The 27,404-nt window shown below is 35.6% G+C and overlaps 1 protein-coding gene across 2 annotated transcripts in view; it reads right to left on the reverse strand.

The window, feature by feature from the left end:
- Window positions 1-27,404, reverse strand: part of LOC150105644 (cation-dependent mannose-6-phosphate receptor-like) — a 179,358-nt gene that overhangs the window by 58,968 nt on the left and 92,986 nt on the right. For both annotated transcript variants that reach the window (XM_090394969.1, XM_090394968.1), the window contains exon 3: window positions 19,050-19,174. In XM_090394969.1, the coding sequence (XP_090251095.1) occupies window positions 19,050-19,174 (125 nt within the window). The remainder of the gene's footprint in view (window positions 1-19,049; window positions 19,175-27,404) is intronic.

Genomic DNA, 27,404 nt, shown 5'->3' on the forward strand with positions numbered 1-27,404 from the left:
AAGGAAAATGTAGAGGTGTGAACAAGAAAAGATAGTGAATTTTGCATACCATGTGAGCTGTAAGTGGTATAAATGAAGAATGAAGAAGTGAGACTGACACTACAGTCATTTGACTTGCACGATAGGTTTCACTTTGCCTCAAAATGCCTTGCTTGTGAGGTGCTGCTATAGGAATGAGGAAAGCACTGTAGCAGCACTTCAGGAGTACAGACGCAACAAAGACTGCAAAAAGGTCCAATAATACCAAATGCAGTGCAAAGCACGGTTTGTTGATTTAGACACAGGCAGTTTGACAGTCCCAGAAAGTGAGCTTGAATCTGAAAATGTGATTTGGATACAGCTCATAGAATCAATTGGAAAAAGACCATCATGCTCCATCACAATAAATTTAGAAGAGAAAGGCAGTGGTAGTGCTCTTAAAAATCAGCCTAATTTAAATAAATATCTTACATATTTATTTAAATTAGTGTTCCCAAATTATGTGAAACTAATTCTTCGAGATCCCAGTTTACATCCTAGGCCACCAACTGGTGTCCATAGAGGGTGCCCAACCTAATTAGGACTCTAGTCTTTCATCCACATGTTTCAGTTTGTTTTTGTGTGCTGCCTTTGTGTGTTACAAGTCTCATTTCATACTACCTGTAGTCCTGGTGGAAGGTCCACTGCCTCTTGTGAAACAAGGTCTTGTTCAGTGGGCCATACCACGGATTCCAGCATGGTGTCTTGATACACTTTGGCAGAAATTCTGATCCCTTTCTTGCAGAAATGCAACTACCATACTTGTGATACATCACTCCCACCAAACCATCACTGATGTGGAATGATAACCCTCTCTGACTCCTGGGTACTCTAGCATGTTGTGCAACCATCTGGGGCATATATACCTGATTTGGCTGTTAAATGACTCTTTTCAATGGTGAAAATCTCATCTATGAAGAGGATATCTCTGTGTCTGTTGTTCATGTACTGCCAGAGAAGCGCCGTTAATTTTATCGCCTTCTAATGCATAAATTGTGGTGTTAAGAAGTGTCCAGTAAAATGACGATAGGATTTCATCCACAGAACATCAGTTAGTACGTGACATCATTCTCTGTGAAATGTTAATTGCTTGCAACATCACTTTCTGCATTCTCATTGATTATGGCAGAAGTGTGCCTCCACAGCCCTCGCAAGCTGCTGCATCCTAACGCAGCATGGTCGATCTGTTCTTTGGCAGTCAGATATGTCTTCTGTATCATTACAACAGTTAATAGTCCAATGCACAAACATCATACTGATTCTGAGTGTTTTTAGCATATTGAAAATAACAGGTGGCTACATTCCAATCTTGAAGCTATTACAGCCATATAATTTCCAATCTCCCAACTGCATGTTAACCTATACAGCAAAACTCTTTCTCTCTACTGATAAACACATGAATGCTGGCTGCACACATCACCACTAACGAAATTGAGCTCATGAAATTCTGTGGGCAGAGCAGGGGTGTGCAGAAGTTGTAACAGTATTTATGGCAAGACTGTGAGTGAGTGAGATAAGAGTAGGGATATGGGGGATCTGTAAAGTTCTGATAACACCTAGAACAAAAATGATATTAAAGCAACTGATATAACCATAAGAAAGAACATACAAGGATATTAAGAATATAAGAACATAAGTTACCTTCATAACTCAGCTACTAGTATGTTCTTTCTTGTGGTTATATCAGTTACTTTAATATAATTTTTTTTAGGTGTTTATCAGAACTTTCCAGACCTCCCCCCCCATAGTGCACAAACCATCTTAATAATGTCCTTTTATGCTACATAACTGAAACAGTTTGAAAAACTATTCTCTTGGCACCTTTGGTATGGTTTTTCTCACATCTACAAAATTTAAGTATAAATCCTTGTTATATTATCATGATTGCTCTTCGATTTGTCATAAAGTCAAAATCTGATGATGAATCCCCTATTTGGCTTGAATCCAGCTTGTTCTTCTCCAGATTTCTCGAACATAACTTTTTTCTTAGCCAGTTCTCAAGTATGCTTTCTTAAATTTTACCTGCAAGACTTCATAGGAAACTTCTCTGTAATTCTCACACTCAGTGTTATTTCACTTTTTATAGATGGGAATTATGAGAGCTCTATTCCAATCATCTGTAATTTGAACTTATCCTTTTCCAACAGATTTTCTGAATTTGTGGTGTAACCACTGTAAAAATTTTACACCCCTATATTTAAGCATTTCCAGTCGACCATCATTCTACCCCAGTTGGCTTTCTGCATTTCAAGTTTTTCTGATGACCTTTTCTATCTCGAGTATTAATATGGTCTCTTGATTGCATTCCATGTGAATATTTTGTAACTACTCTTTCAAAGTAATTACCCCAGGCATCAAGAATATCTTTCTTACTAAATAGCTTAAGGAAATTACAACGTACAATAGAGTATACATTAAAATAAATTTTAATACACTTCCAATATTTTGGCAACGTCACGTTGCCATTATCACAGGAACTTAAATACAAGACACGTGCATGCAAGCGCAACAAACAGCAAATGAGGAACGAAGCAGGAAGTTTTTGATTTACTGTTTATTGTGCTTGCATGCATGCATGTGTCTTGTATTTAAGTTCCTGTGATAATGGCAATGTGACGTTGCTGAAATATTGGAAGTGTATTAAAATTTATTTTAATGTATATTCTATTGTACGTTGTAATTTCCTTAAGCTATTTAGTAAGAATGTATAACCAACGTCTAAGCCTTTCCACGAGAAAGAAGAATATCTTTATCAGTTTTAAATCACCTTTATCATCTGATTTTTCACAATTCTCTTTCCTCCATTTTGAAACTTCAATAGCCACCCGAATATTTTGTCACCTTCAACATATTTGTTCTCCATATTCTTATCAGTCTTCCCATGACTTTTGTTTAGCTACTTTTACATGTACACTCATGGTCATAGAAACCGCATCACCTTATATAAATATAGTTAGTAGTAGTTAAATAGTCATTTTCATTGGTTTATTATTAGATATTTCATTGTATTGCATCAACTATCATTCCTGGGTTTCTGTATAATGTAATAGTTGATGCTCTTGCATCAGAATTTTTTATGCTATAAATAGACAACAAGAGCTAGTTTTTGCATTTTCATGCTGAGATCACTATGGCAAGTTACGTGCAGTTAACACCTTACAGTAAAAGTGCGATTCAAGCTTTGAATAGAGAAGGCTATTCCTCTCATGAAATAGCTACTCAATCTACTGTAGTACAGCTGGTGTTAAAAGTGAAGGAAATTGGATCTGCTGAAAGGAAGAAAGCCACTGTCTAAACCTTTCCAAGACTGAATTCTAAGTGGCTCTGCCTCACAAATTGCTGTGTGTTGTCTGGCGAACTGAAACAAGACTTGGAAGAACAAATGCGAGTTGTGGCAAGCTCATAACTGTCAGGAGATAACTCATTTGACAGGGACTGATAGCCAGGCACCCTAAAAAAAAGCCACTGTTAACCAAAAAATTAGATTGGGTCAGTTAAATTGAAGCAAAGAGCATGCCAAATGCACCCTTGATCAGTGGAAAAGATTAATTTTTTTCTGACAAGAAAGAGTTTAACCTTCAGGGCGTCAAAGGCAGGCAGACAGTTTTAAGATGATTAGGGGAAAAATTCAACCCTGACTATCTGGGTCAACAGTCAAATTCTCAGTTGGTTAGAAGATCTCGGGTTGCATGTCATATCATGGTGTTGCTGCTTGCTTGCATTTTACAAAAAGTTCAGTGAATGCACAAGTGTACCAGAAAATTATAGAAGAAGAAGAAAAAGAATTGCTGCCTACTATCAGAAACCACTTGACTAGGTTTTCAATCATCCTGAAAGACGATGAACCATCTTTCAGGATGACTCTGCCCCCGTCATAGGACAAAAAGTGTAAGTAATGCTATTATAACCCTAAAATGTACAATGCAAATTGAGTTTAGTACTTAAAGCTTTAGTTTATTGTTGTAAGTTAATAAATGGCTCAATGAATACTCAATTCAGTAACTACCGTGGCCAGGAAACAGCCCAGATCTCAACTCCATTGAGAATTTGTGGTAAGAAAATAGAGACTGAAATACACAAGAAGAAACCCAAAACACTTCAGGAACTCCAAGAAACATTATAAGGGTATGGAACATGAATTGACTGTTGTACCCATCTGGAAATTGATTTTGTCAATGTGCTGCCGACGCCAAGTTGTAATAAAGCAAGAGTAGGACCTATAAAGTACTAAACAGCAAAAAGTGAATTTTTTGCTTTGAATATTAGTAAAACTGTGTAGTTGAACTAAATTTTAATATTGATATTTATTTTTCCAGTGCAAATATCACTGTCCACTCCTTTTCAAAATATTTGCAAATCTATCAAGTTAGTTGTCATTTCCTAATTATGTCACATCTTGTACTAAAAAAGAGCTAAATATTAATCAAAAATAAAAATATTATGTTACCTTCTTCATTATTTGTGACAATTATTGTTATTATCCCTTTTCAAATAGGCATTCAAATTTAAATGCCAAAAAAAAAAAAAAAAAACATAGAGCAGGTGATGGTTTCTACAAACATGAGTGTAGTTGACTCTCTTACATATTTCTCTGTACTTTTTCAAGACTTCTGTTGACTTACCTGCTTAGAACTTTTGTTACACTTTCTCCTTTTCCACAACTGTCTCTAGTATCTTGTGCCCACCATGGAGTGCAAATTTTTCTATTCCTTGCAAACAACTTCACCACGTGCCTCCATCAATGAAGTTTAAAGAAAACTACAAAGAAACTCCAAAGTTTGATTCTTGCTTGCCAAAGCTTTCATTTTTTTCTTAAATAAGATTTGTATATTTGAGTCTGTAGTTCATTTCTAAAAGTTGTTTAATTTTAATTCTATAAAGTCCCCCCACCACCACCACCACTGGGTAACAAAGCAAATTATTTATTATTATTATTACACGACATCTCCAGGGAGTCCTAAGACTCATCGAGGGAGGGCACCTACTCTACACTCTCCGTCATCATCTACACCAGCACCATCTACTGCCCACCACCAGTAGTATTTTCACAGACAATCACAAACATCCATGCCCACAGTGGGATTTGAACCCACAGCCTTTTGGCTGGAGAACAGATATGCTAACCACTCGGCCGACCAGGCCAGCAAAATTATACTTGCCAAGAAATTATATTCTTGTTTAATCTTTTACCCAAGTGGAAGCACAAACGTTTGTGTGAATATCTTCACAACTAGGCTATTTGTCCACTAATTTGATCAAAAATATCTGGATGCCTGCTCATCCCAACTCTTCCTCTAATATGAAAGGCATAAATATGGAGATGATCCACCCTTTGTTGCACCTTCAATCTTCTGGAAAGGCTTTCCACTAAATTTTGATATGTTACTGTGTTAATTCTATTCTTCCAAAAGAGCATTAGTGAGGTCAGTCACTAATGTTGGGCAATTCAACACTGCTCACAATTCGCATTCCAATTCATGCCACAGGTGGTAATGGGGTTGGAATCAATCTCTGTGCAGGCCAATCAAGTTTTCCCATCTCAAATCATTCCTGCACAGATCTTGCTTTGTTGATGGGGAATTATTGTATTGATATAGAAAAGGAACTTCATCAAACTGATCCATAAAGTTGGAATCACAGAATTGTCTAGAATGTCATTATAGGTCACAGCATTAAGAATTCCCCATCACTGGAACTAGCCCCCACCCCAGCCTGAACCATGGAAAACAGTCCAGACCATGATGCCTCCTCCATCAAACTTCAGAGTTGGCACAATACATTCAGGCAAGTGCACACTCCTGGCATCTGTCAAATGGTGAAGTGTGATTCATCACTCCAACGAACGCATTTCCACTGCTCCAGAGGCAAATGGCAGTGAGCTTTACACCACTCCACAACACTTGGTGCTGCCCTTGATGTTAGGCTTGTGTGTGTGTGTGTGTGTGTGTGTGTGTGTGTGTGTGTGTGTGTGTGTGTGTGTGTGTGTGTGTGTGTGTGTGTGTGCAGCTGTACAGCCATGGAAACCCATGTTCCTCTACTTCCAACAATTGTGGCACTGTTTGCAGAGGCATTGCAGAACTTGGTAACAAGTACCATATATGTCAGCCGGCATATAAGACGAGGCCTAAATTTTAGGCTATTTTTAGGTATAAGACGATCCCCCCCAATTTCTTCTTTCTTGTATTAATGCAATATTAAGTATTGTTTATATCCATTATTTTTATATCTATGCATACCCGTTATTTTTTTGCATAGCATAAATTTAGTATTTACACGAATTACCCTAATTAAAAGCGATTAGCCCCAATTTTAATTAATTATTAATTTTGCATTTTTTTTTTAATTTTAGGATTATTAAAATTGTTATCATTTAAAATCATGGAACCAGCAACAAAACAAAGCAAGTATGAAGCTCGATTTAAAATAAGGATAATTGAAATGGCAAAGAAAACTAATAACTGCACTGCTGCAAGAAAGTTTGACATAACCAAGAAGATGGAAAGAGGATGGAGGAAGGAAGATGATATTTTTAAAAAATTGCCAAAGAAAAAATGTGCAATGAGAACGAGGATTACCCGATGGCCACAACTGGAAAATCACGTTACAGAATGGGTATTCGAACAAAGACAGAATGGTTATCTTGATACAAGAAATATGATTAGAACATATGCACTAAAATGGGCTTGACTGAATCCGGATGAAAGTATAGAATTTCAAGCTACTTCAGGATGGTGTAATTGTTTTATGAACAAACAAAATCTGGTAATACGACAAAAAACGAAAATTGCTCAAAAACTACCAGCAGGTCTTGACCACAAACCAGTTTCTATAAGTTTATTATTCAGTTGAGACAAGAACATAAATTTCTATGTCAAATATTGGAAATATGGATGAAACTCCTATGAGCTTTGATATGATAAGCAGTAAAACAGTGGAGTTTAAAGGTAGTAAGAGTGTGCTATTTCGAAGTACAGGTCATGAAAAAACAAGGTTTACAGTTGTGTTGTCATGTTTAGCTGATGGAACCAAGTTAAATCCAATGATCATCTTCACGCGTAAAACTAAAGCTAAGATAAAATTTCCTTCAGATGTTTTTGTACATTTTCACAAAAACGGATGGATGGACAAAACTGGTGTGAAATTATGGATAAATAACGTGTGGAACACGCGACCAGGTGGTATAATGAAGAAATGCAGTTTATTAGTATGGAATATGTTTCATAGTAATTTAACTGATAATACTAAAAGTCTTCTAGAAAAAAATAACACAAAAATTGCTGTTATAACAGGTGGTTTAACTTCTATATTGCAACCACTAGACGTCTGCTTGAACCTGCTTGAAAATCACTTAAAGATCAATGCGAGAAGAGTGGAATAATTTGATGTTGACTGGTGAAAAATCATTTACAAATGGTGTCTTGACAAGTAACAGACTGATTTGGATGAAAATTGTAGATAGGAAGTTAGTTAGTTAGTAATGATGTAAATTTTTCATGTAGTACTATCATATCCTGTATACCCCTTGAAGGTACATGGCAGGAATTTGTTGATGATGAGATCTATGCATGCTGCATCACTTGATATGTTGTGCAATTTTGTGATCAAAGCATGGAATAAAGTAAAAGCAGAGACTGTCATAAAATCATTTAAAAAGTGTGGTATCTCTAATCTTATGGATGGTACGGAAGATGAGTTGTGGGACACTGATGACGATGAAAACGAAATCAGTTCACTGGATTTGAACTAGGATCCATATGACGATATTTAAAAAATGAATCCGAAGAACTATTTTCAACAGATGAAGAAAATTAACATGAAAATTGAGGTTAATAATTATTATTTGTTTTTTAAGACTTTCCGTCGTTAAATAACGAGATTCCGTCGTTACTGTCGTCTCACTCGGACGACTCGCAGGACTTGGAGCACTTCCCTTGCAACTTGAACTCGACCTTCACATTAAAGCTCACTTTCAGTTCTGCCTTTCCGAATATACACACTTAATCCTATTTTCAAAAAGGCAGAACTACTTCAGAAGTATACCGCCCTTTAACCACTGACCTTGAAGGTGGTATCAGGCTGACTCTGAGCACATTAAAATTCACTTACATTATATACAATTCCCATCAATACAATGCTGATTTCTAAGGCACTGCCCTTGAGCCTTACAATTTAGATATTTTCTGTTTTTGTACAATTTTGCATGTTAATTCCTTGGGGTTAAATACATGGCCTTATTTACAACATTAATACAAAGTTAGTTTAGTGTGTTTACGAGTTGCGACCTCTGTAAAAGTCGATGCAAGAAAAAGGAAAATTTCTACTGCATCGAATTTTACAATACATAGACTCTTATAGACAAGCTCTTCCCAAAGTATAGTGTTTCCACAAACAGGACTAGCACATCTAGTTCTAGAAACTATTGCCACTGCCAAAAGTTAACTTCCATAGTTGGAGGAAATGCCAACCTTTAGATGTAGATGACATTCTTCACCTGGTGAAATATCATAACACCACTTTACTTAGAGGTCTGAAGTGGTTTGCAGACATGTTTGGTCATCAAAGTAAGAGCGTAAAATTTCGTGTGATAAATTAATTTATCGAACTCGATTTTACATTGTTTCTAGGCCGAAATAATGTAGAAAAAGTTAATGTAAGATTCCTTTGTCTGAATATAAATTAACTGTATTAAAAATTGCTCATTTAATTCATTTAAAATATTGTACTTAAAATTAGAGAAATTGATATTAACATTATAAGTAAGCAATATGAATAATGTATCGAAAAAGTCAAACAAATTGATCTAAGGCAATCAATTTGTTTGACCTTCAGCAAGAAGATCAAAGTAACTTCATTGTGCTGCCAGATAATTACGGACATTCAAAGGTTAAGAACAGAGAGCAAGCAGCGTATTTAAGGGTACTACTATGGGCTACCAAGATGGTGGAGAAAAGGAGACCTGGACCTTTTCCTGCTGCTGCAAGTGTTTCAGTTCCCGATTGCCAAGTGGAGGAAGGAAGCAGTAGCAATGGCATGGAGTATGCAACCAGAGGTTTAGCGTTCATCGCAGTCGAAGCTGCTTTGTTGGCAATTCCTCTAAAATGTTCCGGGAGGCTTCCATGGAGCGACCAACAACATATGTCCCATCGGATAGCTGGCCATAATTCCCAAGAAAGGCTGGATGTCAGGTCAACGAATTAGCCAATGGCGGAATTACTTTCCTTCTAACTTAGATAAAATGAGAATTATATGTAAGTGTTACAAAAGGTCGGTGGTATAGTTTGTAGGTAGTGTATAGTAACAAGGTAGAACAAGTATAAATGTATTGCTGGTGCAGGGAATATTTCCGGAACATAGTTATGTTAAAGGGAGCAGTTATTCTTACTTATTATAAAGAACGTGTGTTTTATAGTGCTAAGTTGAGTGAAAATGTTAAGTGAATGAAAAAAAATGTATATACTTCAATGATGTAATGATTTTGCCGAGGTAAGACATGTTAAGACAGTTAGTCATCTCACTGTGTTGTAATTTCAAGTTAAGTTAGAATAAAATGTTTTGTTTAAGCAACAATTGATCTGATCATTGGCCAATGCACTACCTCATAAAAATTTCGTAGCTGTGTGCATGAGTAAGTTTAGAATAGCCACAACTTACTATATAGTTAAAGAGATTTTTGCTGAGACCTTATCTTTGTTCATACCCTTATTATTCTTAGACTATATTAATTTTTCTAGATTGGCACAGTCGTTAGTAAAAATAAATTTGTCTAGAAGAAGGGTCTGAGAGAATAAGTACACTGCAATCATTTGGCCAGCAATAGTTGAATAAACAAGCAGTTTAGCAAGTGGTAGGAGCAAAGGGCAAGGATAAGAAAGAAAGGGTGGGGGGAATAAAACATTAAGACAGGAGGACTTAGCAAACAAAGAAAGTAAGGAAGGTTAAGGTTAACGAGAGTAGGAGAAACATTGTGAGTAGTATAAATTTTACATTAGGCACAGCCTGACAAGGATTGAAATTAAAATATGTAACAAACTTAGTAAATGACATATTTTTACATTTACAAGGGTTCCAGTTTCTGTTCCCAACCTCTCTTTTCACATGCAATGTGGTTGACACTTGCTAGGGCAGGGATGGCCAACCTATGGCACATGCACCAAAAGTGGCACACTGGATGATTAGAAGGGGTGCACTGGACCTCAGTAAGCCTATTAATGCGAAAAGTATGAACCAAAAACTAATTTCTAAAAAAAAAAAAAAAAAAAAAAGAAGGCTAAAACTTAGTAATTATTTTTATTGTTTTGTGCACATCTTTTGCAAATTCACTTGTCTGATCCTGATGAGCCAAGTATAGAGAGTATTCACCAGGAAGAAATTTTAAATGCTAAATAGTAACTGATACTATTAGTTGGGAACACAAATTGGCAGCAGCTGTCAGCCATAGTCTCATTACCTTCCATTTACTCATACAGGCTAAAACTACATCATCTTGGGTGATGACAAGGGTGGACACAGTACAAATCATTCTTCCAAACATTAAAAATAAAGAGTTCCTCCTACTCCCTTTGGGAAATAAAAAGAGCCTTGGAAGTATTTTTTTAATATAATACAGATGAAGCATTCCAGAAAAAATAAGGCATACTGCAAGTAGTGACTCAAAGACAAAAAGTCCAGCTCTGCACTTAGTCGGCACCACAAAAAGTCAACAAATCCAAATATGACTTGCAACATGTTGAGATAAGCACAGTCAAATTTTCCTTGCCTAAGTCACACGATACAACTTCTGGCTTTCCATGCTCATTCACCTATTCAGATAAAACCTTGGTAATATCAGTCAAAGATACCAGGGACTTATTCCCCCCCCCCATCTCTCCAAATCCAATAGACACAAAATAAATTATCTTCCACTACACCATCTTTATCATCATCATCATCATCAAATTCCTGATATATACCCTCGAGGGAGTGTACAGGATATGATAGTACTACATGAAAAATTTACACGATTACTAACTTCCTATCTACAATTTTCCTCTAAATCAGTTTGTTAAATGTCAAGACTCCAATATTATCAGGTCTTATATTTCTGTCTTCTAAGGCACTTTTTATTGTATCAATCCATCTATATCTTGGTCTTCCTTTAGGTCTTTTTCCTGCCAACCTGGCAGAAAACACTTGTTTTGCTAATCTTTCCTCTCCCATTCTGCTTAAGTGACCATACCCCCCCCCCCGAGATTTGCTCTGCTAATACATTCCTGGATGCTTATAATATCAAGTTCTTTACTAATATCCTTTTTTTAATATGATATTGCCATTGATGCCATCTGTTCATGACCCTAATCTTTCTCAGGACTCTCATATCTATGGTCTCTAGTCTTTGATCTCTCTTATTCCATACTAGGAAGTCTCTCTTATTCCATATAAATTTATTAAGTTGACTTCCTACCATACCAGCTTTCTTGATTCTGTTGTCTATATCCATATTTAATTTACCATGTTTGCTAAAAATTGTGCCTAAGAAGCTGAAATGATTTATTTGTTCTATAGGTTCTCCATTCACAATACAGTTGATATTTTCAATGATTATGCCAATTTTCATTGTCTGTCTTTTTATTGCTGATCTACATACCATATCTATTACAACAGTCATTCAGTTTAGTCAGGGAATCTTGCAGACTTGTAGAGTATTTATTTAGAAGTATAACATCATCACCATAAAGCAAAGGGCTGAGATTATGAGATTATCACCTCCAATTTTGATATCAGGTTTAATACCACTTTCCTTCATAATGTGATCCATATAGATAATGAATAACAAAGGGGATAATGTACATCCTTATCTGATTTAACATTAAACCATCTTCCTGTACTTCCTTCAATTCTAACTCGTGACTTACAACTCAAATAAAGACCAAGTATTGCTTGATATAATGCTCCACTGACACCATATAACTGTAGCGTATTGCATAGTTTCTCTCTTGGCACCTTGTCATATGCCTTTTCCAGATCGACAAAACTTAAATACAGATCTTTGTTATATTACAATGATTTCTCAACTATTTTTCGTAAAGTGAAGATGATCCTGACAGCCTCTATTTGGCCTGAATCCAGCTTGTTCTTCAAGCTTCTCTTCCACAATCCTTCTCAACTGTTTCTCAAGTATACTTGCATATATCTTACCAGGAACACTCAGTAAATGAAATACCTTTGTAATTCTCACATTCAGTTTTATTTCCCTTTTCATATATGGGTATTATGAGAGCTCTATTCCAATCATCTGGAATTCGTCCCTCTGTCCAAGCCTTCTGAACTATGCAGTGCAGCCACTGTAAGACTTTTATACCTCCATACTTGGGCAGTTCTGGTTGAATATCATCTACTCCTGCTGCCTTTCTACATTTCAGGCTTTTAATGGCTTTTTCTACTTCAAGAATGGTAATTATTCCATACTTAAAGGATATCTTTTTCTCCTGTTTTCATGTCACCTTTATTATCTCTTATTTCCCCCTACCTCCCCAAATCCACTAGACACAAATTAAATTATCTTCCACTTATACCATCACATTATCAATTTCCTAATATATACCCTCAAGAGGTGTATATACAGCACTATTTCCTCTATTTCTGAGCTTTTTCAACAACCTCCTTGATATTTATTGTCTATGTTCTTGCCAAAGTCCTCCAATGACTTTTGTTTAGCCAGTTTTACAGTGTTTAGCTTTCTTATTTTTGTCTCTGTATTCTCTAAGAGCACAAACTGACTTATTTGCTAGGAGCTTTTGATATACTTTCTTCTTTTCCTTCACTGCCTCTTTAACTTCTTGTGTCCACCATGGAGTTACTCTTATTTCCCCCTACCTCCCCAAATCCACTAGACACAAATTAAATTATCTTCCACTATACCATCACATTATCAAATTCCTAATATATACCCTCAAGAGGTGTATATACAGCACTATTTCCTCTATTTCTGAGCTTTTTCAACAACCTCCTTGATATTTATTGTCTATGTTATTGCCAAAATCCTCCAATGACTTTTGTTTAGCCAGTTTTACAGTGTTTAGCTTTCTTACTTTTGTCTCTGTATTCTCTAAGAGCACAAACTGACTTATTTGCTAGGAGCTTTTGATATACTTTCTTCTTTTCCTTCACTGCCTCTTTAACTTCTTGTGTCCACCATGGAGTTTTGATTTTTCTATCCTTGTAGACAATCATACCACATGCCTCTCTGGCTGAATCAATCAGTGTTTTCTTCAGGGCTTGCCACTGAATCTCCAAGGTTTGGTTCCTGTTCTCAAACTCTTGCATTTTTTCTTGAATAATATTGTGTGTTTTAGTTCACATCTGAGAGCTGCTCAACTTTTAATCACTTAAAACCTTTCTTAAATGTTCTTCTTTTCAATATGAAATTCAATTCTATCCTGCTCAAAACTAAATAGTGATCACTTCCATTTCAAATCCTCTGTACACTCTGGTGTCTTGCACTATCAACTGTCAACAATAACATAGTCAATGAGACTTTTCTTATTCCTTGCCTCTTCTCTCCATGTGAATTTCTGCACATTTTTATCTTGGAACATGGTTTTAGTAATAAGCAGTTCATGTCCTGAGCAGAAATCCAATAGGTATTTGCCATTATTATTAGCTTTGCTCTTTTCTCCAAATTTTCCCAAAATATTTTTGTATGTCTGACAATCATTTCCTACTCTGCTACTCAGATCCCCAACAAGGACCAGCTTTTCCTTTTTCATTGTGTCAGCTGCTTTCTCTAAAGCCTCAAAAAATTCCTCCAGTTTTACCTTAGTAGAATCTTCTACTTGAGACTGCCTGCCATTCAAGATCAGCCTCATATTTAGTGTTGAATACTATGGCTACTCCTTTTCCTTGATTGTCATTGCCTGAATATAACATTTTGTATATTTATTGCTCAGAAAGATCTCACCAGTTTTTGCCTTTTTTGTATCAGTCACATCTATTATGTCGATCTTCCTCAGCTAGCTCCATTTCTTTGTCATTTAGGCTCCTTATGTTGATAGTACCAATCTTGAAGTCTGGTAAAATGTACCCCTTCTTAAATTTTCATTATTACCAAGCCCCCCCTTATCAAAATAGTAATAATAAGTAATAAATAAATAAATAAATAAATAAATAAATAAATAAATATTTCATTGTAAATGTCTATTTTAGTTGAATTTAGATGTACATATAAACAAAAAATGATTTATATTTTTAATAACTGGTAATTAGCTTAAGGAATTAACAATGCATATAACGGATATTAATTGAAGCAAACTTTAATGAATACCTTCAATATTTTGGCAACGTCACGTTGCCATCTTCAGGAACATAAATATATGGTATGTGCACGCAGGCACTAAGAAGAGCAAATGAGGAAGAAGGCAAGAAACTAATATTGTTCTTAAAGTCCTAATGGTGCCTCCTAGAGGGCTAATTGGGTTGTCTTGGCTGTTGGGCTGAAGTTCTCATAATGCAGGCTTCCCAAATTTGGGGTAGTTTCATGCACCCAAATTTGTTGAGGTTTGGAAATTTTTTTATAGCTGCTGATGATTCCATGAATAATCTTTCGTACTTGAACTTGCTGCGGTGTATTATTTTAGTTATCTTTCAACAAATTCTATGGTTGGTATCTAAGGCATGGTCTGCCAGCCCAGAGTGGCTGTACTGGTGAAACGGGATGTAGTCTTTGTGTTCTGAAATCCTGATATTCACTGTCCTGCCTGTTTGGCCAAAGTAGGACAATTTGATGACAGGCAACTGTCATATTTTATCACCTATAAGCCTGCAATTCTTCATTCATTCTATTTAACCATGAACTCAATTATTAGTAATATATCTGGCTGGTTGATCGAGTGGCTAGCACACCCACTCTCCAACCAACAGGCTGTGGGTTTGAATCCCACCAAGAGCATGGATGTCTGTGATTGCCTGAAAAAGTTCCATCTTTGGTCTCAAGAGCAGTTTCTAGACTATGTAAAAAATTAACCAAAATACAAAAATACATATAAAATTGTTAAAAATAGAACAATGGACACCTAGCTGGGTCTATCCTCTCCTTCTTCTACTTTGAGAAAGATCCACTTACTTTAATCTTTCCTATAAGGCCTTATCAGCCAACTCTTCTTATTTTATGATCCTTATGCTATTAGAGCACCTAAGGGCCATGGGGTCTTCATTTTTGGCCTTACAACTATGCCCTCTCTATAAACCTTACTATAATTCTTCTATAATCTACTCTTTCCCCCTTCAATATACCCTATTCCTCCTATGGGTTTAAATTTGGAAGAAGGCTAGTTCAGAAGCCTTAAGGCAGCAGCCCTACCACTGAACTATTCCATCGTCAGGCTAGTCCCCTGACATGAAGAACATAATTCTACTTGTAAGCTGACAGAAAAAGATAATCGGATTGAATCTATGGGAAATGACCCTGGAATGGAAAAGGTAAAACAAAAATGGAAACGACAAAATATAATGCACATAGCAAACTGGAATGTAAAAGGAATAGCATATAAAGAAATAGAATTAGACCAATTATTAAATGAAAGAAATTTTAAAATAGCAGTAATCACTGAAACAAAAAAGAAATTAAAAGGAACTATGAGAACCAAAAATTTTAATGTGATATACAGTGGAGTCAACAGAGACCAAAGAGCACAAAACAGTTAAAACATTATATATTATGGAATGAAAGAATAATAGAAGCTAGAATAAAAATAGATAAAGGCTATTTAACAATAATTGGTTTATATGCCCCAGAAGAAGGAAGAGAACAGGAAAATATTGATTTTTATAATCAAGCTACAAAACATATATAATAAAATAAATAAAAATGATTACATAATTTTAGCAGGAGACTTTAATGCAAGAATTGGAAAATGAAAATTAATAATAATATAGGAATACATGGAGAACATACTCTAAACAGGAATGGTAAAAAATTGATCGACTCTGTAGTTTATAATAACTTAAAAATAATGAATTCCTTCTATAAACATAAAGACATACATAAATATACTTGGGCATCAAGAGGATGGAAATGAATATTACATTATTTTATATTAAATGAAAAGACATCAAAATTTTCACTAGATGTTAGAGTTCACAGAGGATATAAAATAAGCAGCTTCCTTGTTAAAATAAAATTAAGATTACCACCTAAATATCTCCAAGTAACAAGAACAGAAAGAAAAATTGAAACATTTGTTTATAAAACTAGACTATTGAATGACACAAATGTACAGTGGGCTATATGAACAAAGAATTAACCAATATCTAGATAAAATAAAACAAAATGAAGAAATAGAATGGCTTAATATAAAAACGATACTAAATGCAGCAGCAAATGAAAGCTTAAGAAAGACCCAAAAATTCAATAAAAGGAAAAAAACTGAAGATCTGGGATGATACAATCAAAGAAATAATCAAAAAGAAACCTATCACAAATGGTTAAGCAGTAAAAGATTAGAAGATGAAATAGAATATAAAAGAATAAGAGCCATAGCTAAAAGAGAAGTCAGAAAAAGACAGAGAATCATGGAACAAATTTGTTTCTAATTTAGAACATGATTTATATAAAATAAGACCCAATGTATATAAGATTTTGAAACACTTAAATGCAGATACCAAAGAAAACATAAAATTAAACACCGAATTGAAATTAGAAGAATTTCTAAATTACTACACAGAATTGTGGATAGACAAATATTTTAAAAAAGACAACTGGCAAACAATTAACGAAAATGAAAAGGAAATAACTAAAGAAGAATTAGAAATCAGCCTGAAAGAAACAAGAAATGGAAAATCCTGGAGAAGATAAGCTAGGTTTAGAACTATATAAATACGCAGGAACAAGATTCAAAGAAAGACTCATTATTTTTAAATAAAATTTACTCAACTGGTATCCCCCCCCCAATAGAATGGAAAAAAGCAATTGTGATTCCTATCTTTAAAAAAGGTAATAGAGATTACCCTAAAAACTATAGAGGTATCAGTATACTAAATTCCTGTTACAAAATATATAGCAGAATCTTAAATAGCAAACTAATGAAATTTTCCGAAAACTTTATTTTAGAAGTACAGAATGGATTTAGAAAAGGACGATCTTGTATAGACCCGGCCTTTTGCCTAAAATTAATAGTAGAGAAAAGAAGAGAATACAATTTAGAAACACATATTGCATTTATTGACTTGGAAAAAGAATTTGACAAAGTTAAAAAAAACATATTATTTAACATATTAAAAGAAAGACAAATACCAAATAATATCCTAAAAGCTATCACAAGTATATATGAAAATAATCAAATACAAATAAGATTAAATCACGAATTATCATATACGAGAGAGATAAACCAAGGGGTCCGACAGGGATATCCCCTCTCAGCAACTCTTTTTAATATTTACTTAAATGAAATAATAATAAAATGGAATAAAAATTTACATCAAGGAATTACTTTCTCCTACAGTAAACTTAAACACTCTCCTCTTTGCCGACGACCAAATAATAATTACAAATTCTGAAAATAACTTACAGAAAGCTATTTTAGATCTAAATGAGATATCCAAAGATTATGGTATGATAATAACAACAGAAAAATCAAAAACTATGGCCTTTAAAGGACAAGATCCAGCAAGAACTAAAATAGTAATAGATAACAAAATCTTAGAACAGGTGAATTCGTTTAACTACCTAGGATGTATGATCACATATGAAAATGAAAAAGATATAAACGTAAAAATTGCAAAATATTTAAAAATAACAGGTGTAATTAAGTCTATATTTAAACCAAACCTATTTCAAAAACACACCAGACTAAAAATATACAATACATTAGCCCTACCAGTCTTAATGTATGGAAGCGAAATCTGGACAATAAAACAAAAAGACAAACAAAAATTAACAACAGCAGAAATGAAGTTTATGAGAAAAACTGCAAAGTATACCCTATTTGATCACAAAAGAAATGAAGAAAATTATGAAGGAATTAAACCAAGATCCAGTAATAGAAAAAATTAAAAAATATAAACATAAATGGATGGAACACGTTCAAAGAATGAAAACAGAAAGATTACCAAAACAAGCCTTAAAGTACAAGCCATTAGGAAAAAGAAAACTAGGAGTCCTCTTAAACGATTCAACAATGACTTCTAAGGATGGGACAGGCCATGCTAGGCCTAAATCCTTGATACGCATGATGATGATGATGATGAAAAATAGAACAAAAAAATCATTAGCCCACCAACGGTACACAATGTACTATAGGTTTGCAAATAACCTTTCGTGGATGGGAATAACATAAAAAAATTATTACTTATATATAGTTATGTATATTAATCACTAAAGAACTCAAAATTCAGATCCATAGAGGAATATGAATCCAGTTCCTCCATGTGCAGGAATTCTAAATGACAATGCTCACTACTAAGATTATAGTTTCCACGGAATGGGAATGCAGAAAACTAATTCCTTATGCATGTGCAATTACCAAATAAATTTTTCATACCAATAATTATATGTACTGCTGAGACAATTTCTGCACTAAGGCAATTATTCAATTATTATTTCTCCCTGCTGCCTTTCCCCCAGTTGACCAGTAACTGGAAGAGGTAGGCAAGTCTCTGCCAGTCTGGCACAAGGCAGGTGACTCAAAACTGCCAGTCTGAAACAAGGCAGGTGACTCAAAACTGCCACTCTTCCTTATACCAGCAATGATTATACAGTATATTTTTAGCATTTTTATTTGATATCCTGTGATGCTGCATAATACTAAGAATACAGTTCCTTAATTAGTAAGTCCATTATTTTCTAGTTGAGTACAACTGCTGAGAGCACGTCTTGTATAATTATCAGAATGTTTCCACATAAATGGGACAGACCTCAAAAAATTTCAGAAGAGACTAGAATCACATCAGATTTTACATTAAAATACACTTATAAAGGATCATGACATTCTTAAATAATACAGAAAATATGAAATATTGCAGATAAAAAAAATTAGGCTAGCTTTCTCAGATTTTCTTACTTGGATTTTTCAGTGTGAGTATAAATTAACTGTAGACTGTGGATGCTTGAATTCCATTTGAAACGAGCACTCTGTTGATTACCTAGGTTTGTGAAGACAGTTCTGTCAGTGCTACTTTTACAAACCTTGAAGACATACAGAAAAAAATTAAGCTTAGTGTTGTCAAATAAAAATATTGTTTTATTATTATAATAAATCTCTATAAAGGCAACCAACTCATTATGGGAGCTCACTCAACCACAACATTACTGAACCTTAAACTTTCACCCACACATACACACAGATCAGCACTTGCAACATATTTCCGCAAAAACTTTCCACTTCATTCCTGTATAAAAAAACAGGCTCATCACCCCCCTTCTTCACTATGTATAATCCCATCTAAATAAATCTAGTAATGTCTCCTCACTAATGCCTAATTTCTGCTATATTACACTGGTTCCCACTATCTGTCCACTAAATCTGCAACATGCTTAGCCTCTCTCAACAACCAACATTCCATAAATTTGTCTTGTCACTCATCTCTGGAGACTTATTGTTTCTTAATCACAATGGCAACAAAATATACAAAGAGTACATGCATGGTTGATAACTTATAAAGTGGTACAGCCTACCTTATCTTTACTTTCAGTATTTTCCTGATTGCAGCAGTAATACACTGCACTGTGTAGTTTCCACAACACTTGTCCTCTGAATTTGCCATCCTCCTCAGCTTCTGAATCTCATTCCTTTCCTGACACTGCACTTGACATTAAATCTGCTCTCATTCATTTGTCCTAAAACCTAAATATTCTTGAAGGAAGTTGATATCACCATCAATCGTTATAAGTCTTCCCAACTTAATTCACATGAAATATCATTTAACAAATAGGTTAAAGACTGGGGGGGGGGTTCCAAAAAAGACATCTACAGCATATCACTGGTTCCTACTATTTAGACGGGCTCTGCTATCTATTCATATACAACTTGATGCTATCATTCAGAGAGCCAATCTCCTATCCATATGACAAATTTATTATCCATCTCCATTTTGTACACCAATCTGCCCTGCCTTGCAACAATCTGCCTTTGTCAATGCTCAAGAACACTGTCATATATGTGTGTGTGTGTGTGTGTGTGTGTGTGTGTGTGTGTGTGTGTGTGTGTGTGTGTGTTTATTTATGTGCGTGTGCATGCACGAGTCCAAGTTATATGGTAATTCTCACTGAACTTGTTGCAGGCTTTCTTATCCAGCACATTCACCAATTGGTTATAAAATGCACATAGACTGCTAAACAAGACCTACCCTTTAAAAATTTGTGCTGACTGGTTAGAGAAATGTACATTTATGAAACCAATTTTGAATTATATTCCTAGCAATGGCATCATTTCACCATCTTTCATTCCTTTTGGATCCTCCCTATTTACATGACTAATTCAACAATCATGAAAAGATACAATCAGCTCCTATTATGAACAAAATTTGCTTCATTGTATTTCATTAATTTTTTCCATTACATTCTCTACAATGATCCTTTTGCCAACCCCCATTATCCACCAGTGTCACTGTCAATAATTATTCTTCCTCTTCTCATAACAGAATTTCCTTTGGCTTGATTGACCAATCTTCTCTCCCTGCACTTTCTATCCTTACTATGCATCAATTTTCTAAACTGCTTTATATATACACACCCCCACACACACACACCAGGGGCTCTGCACCCCCCCCAACCTCCCGTGTTCCAGACTAGTATGCCAGTTCTCCTTGAATTCTGATTACTCGAATTTTGAAGACTTGACGTCAGGGTAGCCCCTGTGTCGAATCTTCAAAAGGGAGCCTTCCCCGAGTGCTGGACTGGTAGGCTAGTTCTCCTTGAATTCTGATGACTTGAATTTTGAAGACTCAAAAGGGGGTTCCGCCAACCTGGTACCTATGTCCCCCCCCCCTCTGAGTTCCAGACTGGTAGGCGGTTCTCCTTTTGAATTCTGATGACTCGAATTTTGAAGACTCAAAAGGGGGGTTCCCCTTTCATAAATTTCACCTAAACAAGTTGCCACAAGGTGCTTTGACCTTATTAATTAAAAATCTCAGGATGAGAGAGAGAGATGTAGGAAGTTTTTTTTTTTTTTGGCTCCCACTGATGAGACCTCAATAAAGGTTGAAACCAGTCTGGGTAGTGGACCCTGCCTTTAATGTATAGCATCATACATCTCCGCTAGGGGATGTGCTTTGTATTAAGGGTAAATACCAAGGATAGTGATCAAAGCTTAATTCCACCTTTACCACGAGTTGCCTGGACTTGCACTACATGCAGGCGCAAACTTGACACTTGTCTGTTTGCTTACTTGAGAAATAGGATTAAAACCAAGTTTTATTTAAAATTGCTTGGTATCTTTAATATATAACATACCTAAGGTATAAAAAAAAAAAACTTTCTATATATATATGTTAAAGATACCAAGCTATTTTAAACCTGGTTTTACTCCATTTCCCAAGTAAGCAAATAGACAAATAAGTCAAGTTTGCACCTGCACATAATGCAAGTCTAGCTGACCCTGCAGGTAGTGCAAGACCAAGATAACTCATGGTAAAAGTAGAATAAGCTCTGATCACTAATCTTAATATTCACCCATAACGCAAAGCGCATCTCCTGGAAAAGATGTTGCCTTTAATACAAAGCATCATGCATCTCTTCCAGGAGATGTGCTTTGCATTATGGGTAAATATTAAGATTAGTGATCAGAGCTTATTCTACTTTTACCATGAGTTACCTTAGTCTTGCACTACCTGCAGGGTCAGCTAGACTTGCATTATGTGCAGGTGCAAACTTGACTTATTTGTCTGTTTGCTTACTTGGGAAATGGAGTAAAACCAGTTTTAAAATAGCTTGGTATCTTTAACATTTATTATACCCAAGGTAAAATACTTTCTACACATATATATATACACACACGAGGGTGGTCTGAAAAGTTCTTGGCCGTGACCATAGATGCCAACACTATCAGCAAGAGATTTCTTTTTTTTTAAGTTAATACATCTGTCATAAGCATCCATGTGAAATTGCAAGTCATTCTATCAAGTAGTTTGTTTTATACAGCCTGTCTGAAGCAAAAGTGTTGTCTGTATCCCATGAAATGGATAAAATTGAGTATCGTGCGGTTATAAAATTCTTTGTAAAAGAAGGTTTAATGCCAAAAGAAATATATTTGAAGTTCATAAAAGTTTATGGACAGTCTTCCCCTTCATTTCTGACAATTAAGAAATGGGCTGCCAAGTTTAAACGGGACTGTACCATGACGATGATCCAAGTGAAGGACGTCCAAAAAGTGTAACACCACCAGAAATCATTGATCAAGTGAACGATATGGTATTGGATGACCAGCAAGTGAAAGTGCATGAAATTGCTGAGACTATAGGCATTTCAAAAGAACGTGCAGAATATATTTTGCATGAATTGCAAATGAAAAAGCTTTGCACAATATGAGTGCCGAGCTTGCTCACAGCATATCAAAAACGCACTCACATGAAAATCTCTGAACAGTGCTTGGAGCATTTTAACAAGAATAAAACTGATTTTGTGCATTGATTTATTACTATGGATGAGACTTGGATTCACCATTACGCATCAGAATCCAAACAGCAGTCAAAACAGTGGACAGAAGCCGGGTTGTTCAGTGCCAAAGAAGACAAAGTCAGTTCCATCAGCAGGACGGTCATGGCATCAGTGTTTTGGGATGCTAAAGGCATTTTGTTTATTAATTATCTTGAAAAGGATAAAACAATAACCGGGGAATATTATTCCGATCTTTTAACCAGACTAGACGAAAAAATTTGTGAGAAAAGACCCAGTTTACAGAAGAAAAATCATCTTTCATCAGGACAATGCACCTGCCCACAAAAGTGTTTTGACAATGGGAAAATTAAGGGATCTGCACTATGAATTGTTGGAATATCCACCGTATTCCCCAGATTTGGCTTCTGACTTCTATCTCTTCCCGAAACTAAAACTCTTCCTCGCTGGTCAGCATTTTTCTTCAAATCAAGAGGTGATTGCAGCTGTAGAGGGGTATTTTGCAGATGTTACTGAGAACCACTACAGGGACCATATAATGGTGCTGGAGCAGCACTGGAATAAATGTATTAGTCTTAAGGGAGATTATGTTGAAAAATAAAAATAATTTTGAAATTATAAATTCCTTTTTTCATTGTTAGGCAGAGAACTTTTCAGACCACCCTCGTATATACTTCTCATGCATCTGACTGTTGCAACTCATCATTATTATAGCTTTCCATCTCATCACATATCTCATAGCCTCAGATATATTTGGGGATAATTATGTGAAATAACATATTATAGAGGGGACCAGAGGTTAGAGAGTGTCAGATCTGGTAGCATCATCAAAAGATATATCCATAACCAAAGTCAGAAAGAGTGACCATGTAGTACTCTTCTGGGAAGTTGCTAAACATGTGGAATTCTCTATCAAGAAAGAGAATATGTTGAACTATAAAGCTGGTAATTACGTCAGACTCAAAAAGCATCTTGGAGCGGTGCCATGACTTGAGAAGTTACAAGGAAAGAATGTCAGTAGTGCAAGGGAAGTGGTCAGAGATTGTTTAAGCAGTATCAGACTGATACTGCTTAAACCCAAGGTCCTGATACCCAAGGTCAGGAAGATAAAACAAGTGGGGATTAAATGGATGAGTAGAAATATAAAGCAAGAGATGCAAAAAAAGGAAATCAGTGTGGAGGGAATATAAAGAAGGTCACTCAGGAGCAGTATATAAAGTAAAAGCAAGAAGGATGACTAGTATGGTAAGAAAGGCCAAATCAGATTATGAGAAAATTACCGAAGCAGGCTAAAGTAAATCCAAGAGTTTTTGTTATGTAACAAGTAATAGGAAAAATAACTATGGTAGGATGACTTTTAATCAATGCTAATGGTAGGAAGATGACAGAGAGGAATAGAAATTGTTTGGTTGCTGAGTGATCATTTTGCAAAGGTATAATCATCCAGGTGGAGATTTTAGTTGCTGATGTGACAGAGATGCATGTCAAAATTGAGGTAGATGTAGAACAGGAGGTGTTCAGCATACTGAAAAATATCAATGTGATTACAGCAGTAGGACTGGATAGCATGTCAGCCCTTATGCTGTGTGAATGTGCAAGAGAATTGGCACTGGCTCTGATTAAGCTGTTCAATCTAAGTCTTACCTCTGACAAAAATTCCAAGGGAGTGGAAAGAGGATACGATAATTCCATTACATAAAGGTGGCTCCAAGACAGAAGTCGCAAACTACAGACCAATTAATATCCAAGGAGTGATTATTAAAGTATTGGAAAAGTTGTTAAAGGTAAAATCCAACAGTGGGTAGATAGGGATATGATACCTATAGCAAGGTTGTAAAGGGTAGGTCCTGTCTTAACAAGTTATTCACATTTCATGATAAAGTAACAGTGGAATTGAATAAAGGAAATGGCTACACCATGATACTGCTAGACTTTGCAAAGACAACTAACAGAATAATACATGAAAAACTATTATAAAGTTGAAGCAAATGGAAATGGATATGAAGCTAGTAGCATTGATAGGGATGGTGACAAACCAGTCCACTCTATTATATACTACCAGACAGTAGTATATGGAGTGGAATCTAGGAGAATCAGAACAATTATTGGAGAACTGAGGAGAGAGAGAGAGAGAGAGAGAGATTGGGCAGTAATTTTATAGTATGGTAAAGATTTGTCACCTTTTTTGGGGGGGGGGGATGTACATGAGCTAATTTCCATGATGTAGGGTAGATGCCAATGAAGTAAGAGAACATAAAAAGGCTGCAGAGAATAGGAGCCAGCTCTGGTGTGGAAATCTTCAGGGCAACTGGATGAATGATATCAGTGCCAAGGGATTTTTGGTTATCTAATTTAGGCAGAATTTTTATGATCACTTTCTGGTGAAAGGTAAGAGGAGGTATTGAGCATTAGGTGCACCTTTACCAAAGTCATCTATGCAAGCATTTGAGGAAAAAAGTATGATGCCAGGAGAATGGTGGGAGCCACTACTGCACCCAGATAGGTGCAGTAGTGGGAGCATAGTGGACAAAAATTGTGGCCAACTGCTTTGGCAGGAGATCAAAATGCATTGTGCTGCCATATGAACACAACACAAGTTTCCTGCGTTTTGGCACTATGAAATCAGTTTTTAATGCATTGATGATTTTCTTGCAGTTGTAAGTTGGTGTAACTAGTGTGAGAAGGTAGGAGTTCTTGATGATAGCCACTTGCAGTATGCTTGGTTCTTCATTTGTACATCCTCTAAATAAGCCTTGGTTCTCCAAGACTTACTTAGAGGATGGGAATTTAGAATGGAATGGGGAATATACGCTTCTATTCCAGAAAAGATTACTTCAGTGATGCATTCAATGCATATGTCTGGTCAAAAGAGATGAAGACAAAACAACAATCCGACCAAGGGAATGGGGGATAAAAATCTTGCAAGTCATCCCACTTAGCATTCTTATAATGCTAGACAACTCTTGGATGAGGAATGGCTGTGTCAGTGTTTCCCAGTGGGAGAAGAGATGAGCACAAAGTTGTGATCAGAATTACCTAAAGGGGATACAACCTTCACACTATGAGGAAAAGTAAGGAAGAAGTCCAGAATATCCGGAGAGTGGTTAGGGTTATTTGGTAATGGTGGGCATGTGAACAATTTACGTAAGGTCATTTGTGATGGCAAATGTCTCAGCATCTCCACCCACCTGGTCTGTGCAGTAGGAGAAGGGAAGCCAGTTGGTAATGTGGATGTTAAAATAGCCAAATAAGATAAAATAACCTCACTGTATGGAAAATTGGAAACAAGCAGTATACATTTAGCTCAACATAATCAACTTGACGTTATTACTAGCTTCCTATAAACAATTGTCCTTTTATTACAGGCTCTAACATTTCAGTCTTCAAAGGTACTACTAACACCCTTGATCCACCAAGGTCTCTGGGTCTTTTATCTGATATCCTCATGCCAGACAATTGTTTTGCTAGCCTTTTCTATTCAGTTAAGTGTCCATATCACCTTAAATTAGTTCTGTTCACACACAGATTGCTAACGAAGTCAAGTTCCTTTCTAACATCTTCAAATTTTAATATGATTCTGCTACTGATACCATCTGTTCATTCCTCCAATTAATTTTTTTCAGAACTCTCATATCTGTAGTCATCAGTCCTTGATCAATGTTATTTCTAACATAACTCTCAGAGCCATAAAATTTGTTAAAACACTGTTAAGTATACTAGTTCGTAAAATTCATATAATTGGCTCTCAACCATCTCAGTTCTGCTTCCCCCCCCCCCTTCAATATTTAACTTGCCAATTTAGCTATAAAAAAAAAAAGTGCCTAAATAGCTAAAACGATTGCTTTGCTTGTTCTAACCATTTAGAATGCAGTTAATATTTTAATTTCTTTGCCATTTCTACATTTTGCCTTATTGCTATTTTTTTTTTTCATACAAAGTTTGTTACAGCAATTTAGTTCAAATGTCCCGAAGACCTGCACCAGATTTATTACATAGCATAACATTATTTGCATAATGTTATATTATGTAATAAAGAGCACAGTTGAATATCTTAATATCAGGCATAGTGTCACTTTCGTGATCTTGTGTGTTCTTATGTGATCCATCAATAAAGATGATAAATAACAGCAGAAATAGGGTGTACCCTCATCACGTCATGCAATTTTACATTTTACATCATGCAAAACCTTCCTGCATCTCCTTCACAATTTTACTCAGACTTACAACTTAAAATACTGACTTTATGTTACTCTATAAAATGTTTCCTTCAACACCATATAATTGTATGCATATCAAACAGTTCTTGGCAACTTGCATGTCTTTTCTAAGTGTACAAAAGTTAAATTATATATGTATAAAAGTTAAAATACAGATCATTGTTATATTTTATGTAACATCCCCACTGAGAGGCTGTAAATCAATGATGCATTAGTACATCTCCTTGATAGTATCTCCGCCTTGTTATGATGAAGGGCTTGCATGTACCAATGACCCTGAGAGCTATGCAGGTGGTAATAGTATTGCAACCAGCAGGGCCGCCCTAGCTAGACAGAAAGGGAGAGGTGCCAGACTAAAAGAGATACCCAAGTCCTCCAGGTTGGGAGTTGAATAAGATGATGATAACCTCTTTTGGTAAAACACTGATAAACTCAGAAACATTCAAAAGAAAACAGGACGAATTTCTAGAAACAATAACAGCAAGAAAAAGAACAAAATGATTTGAACAACAGATAAATTAAACGTCTCCACAGGAAACGCTAGGGGCTTAGGTAGGAAAGAAACAGAACTCAATAAACAGTTTAAA

This window comes from Typopeltis vanoorti, chromosome 6 (assembly GCF_054136105.1).
Source record: "Typopeltis vanoorti isolate ZY-2024b chromosome 6, IOZ_Tvanoo_1.0, whole genome shotgun sequence".
NCBI lineage: Eukaryota > Metazoa > Arthropoda > Arachnida > Uropygi > Thelyphonidae > Typopeltis > Typopeltis vanoorti.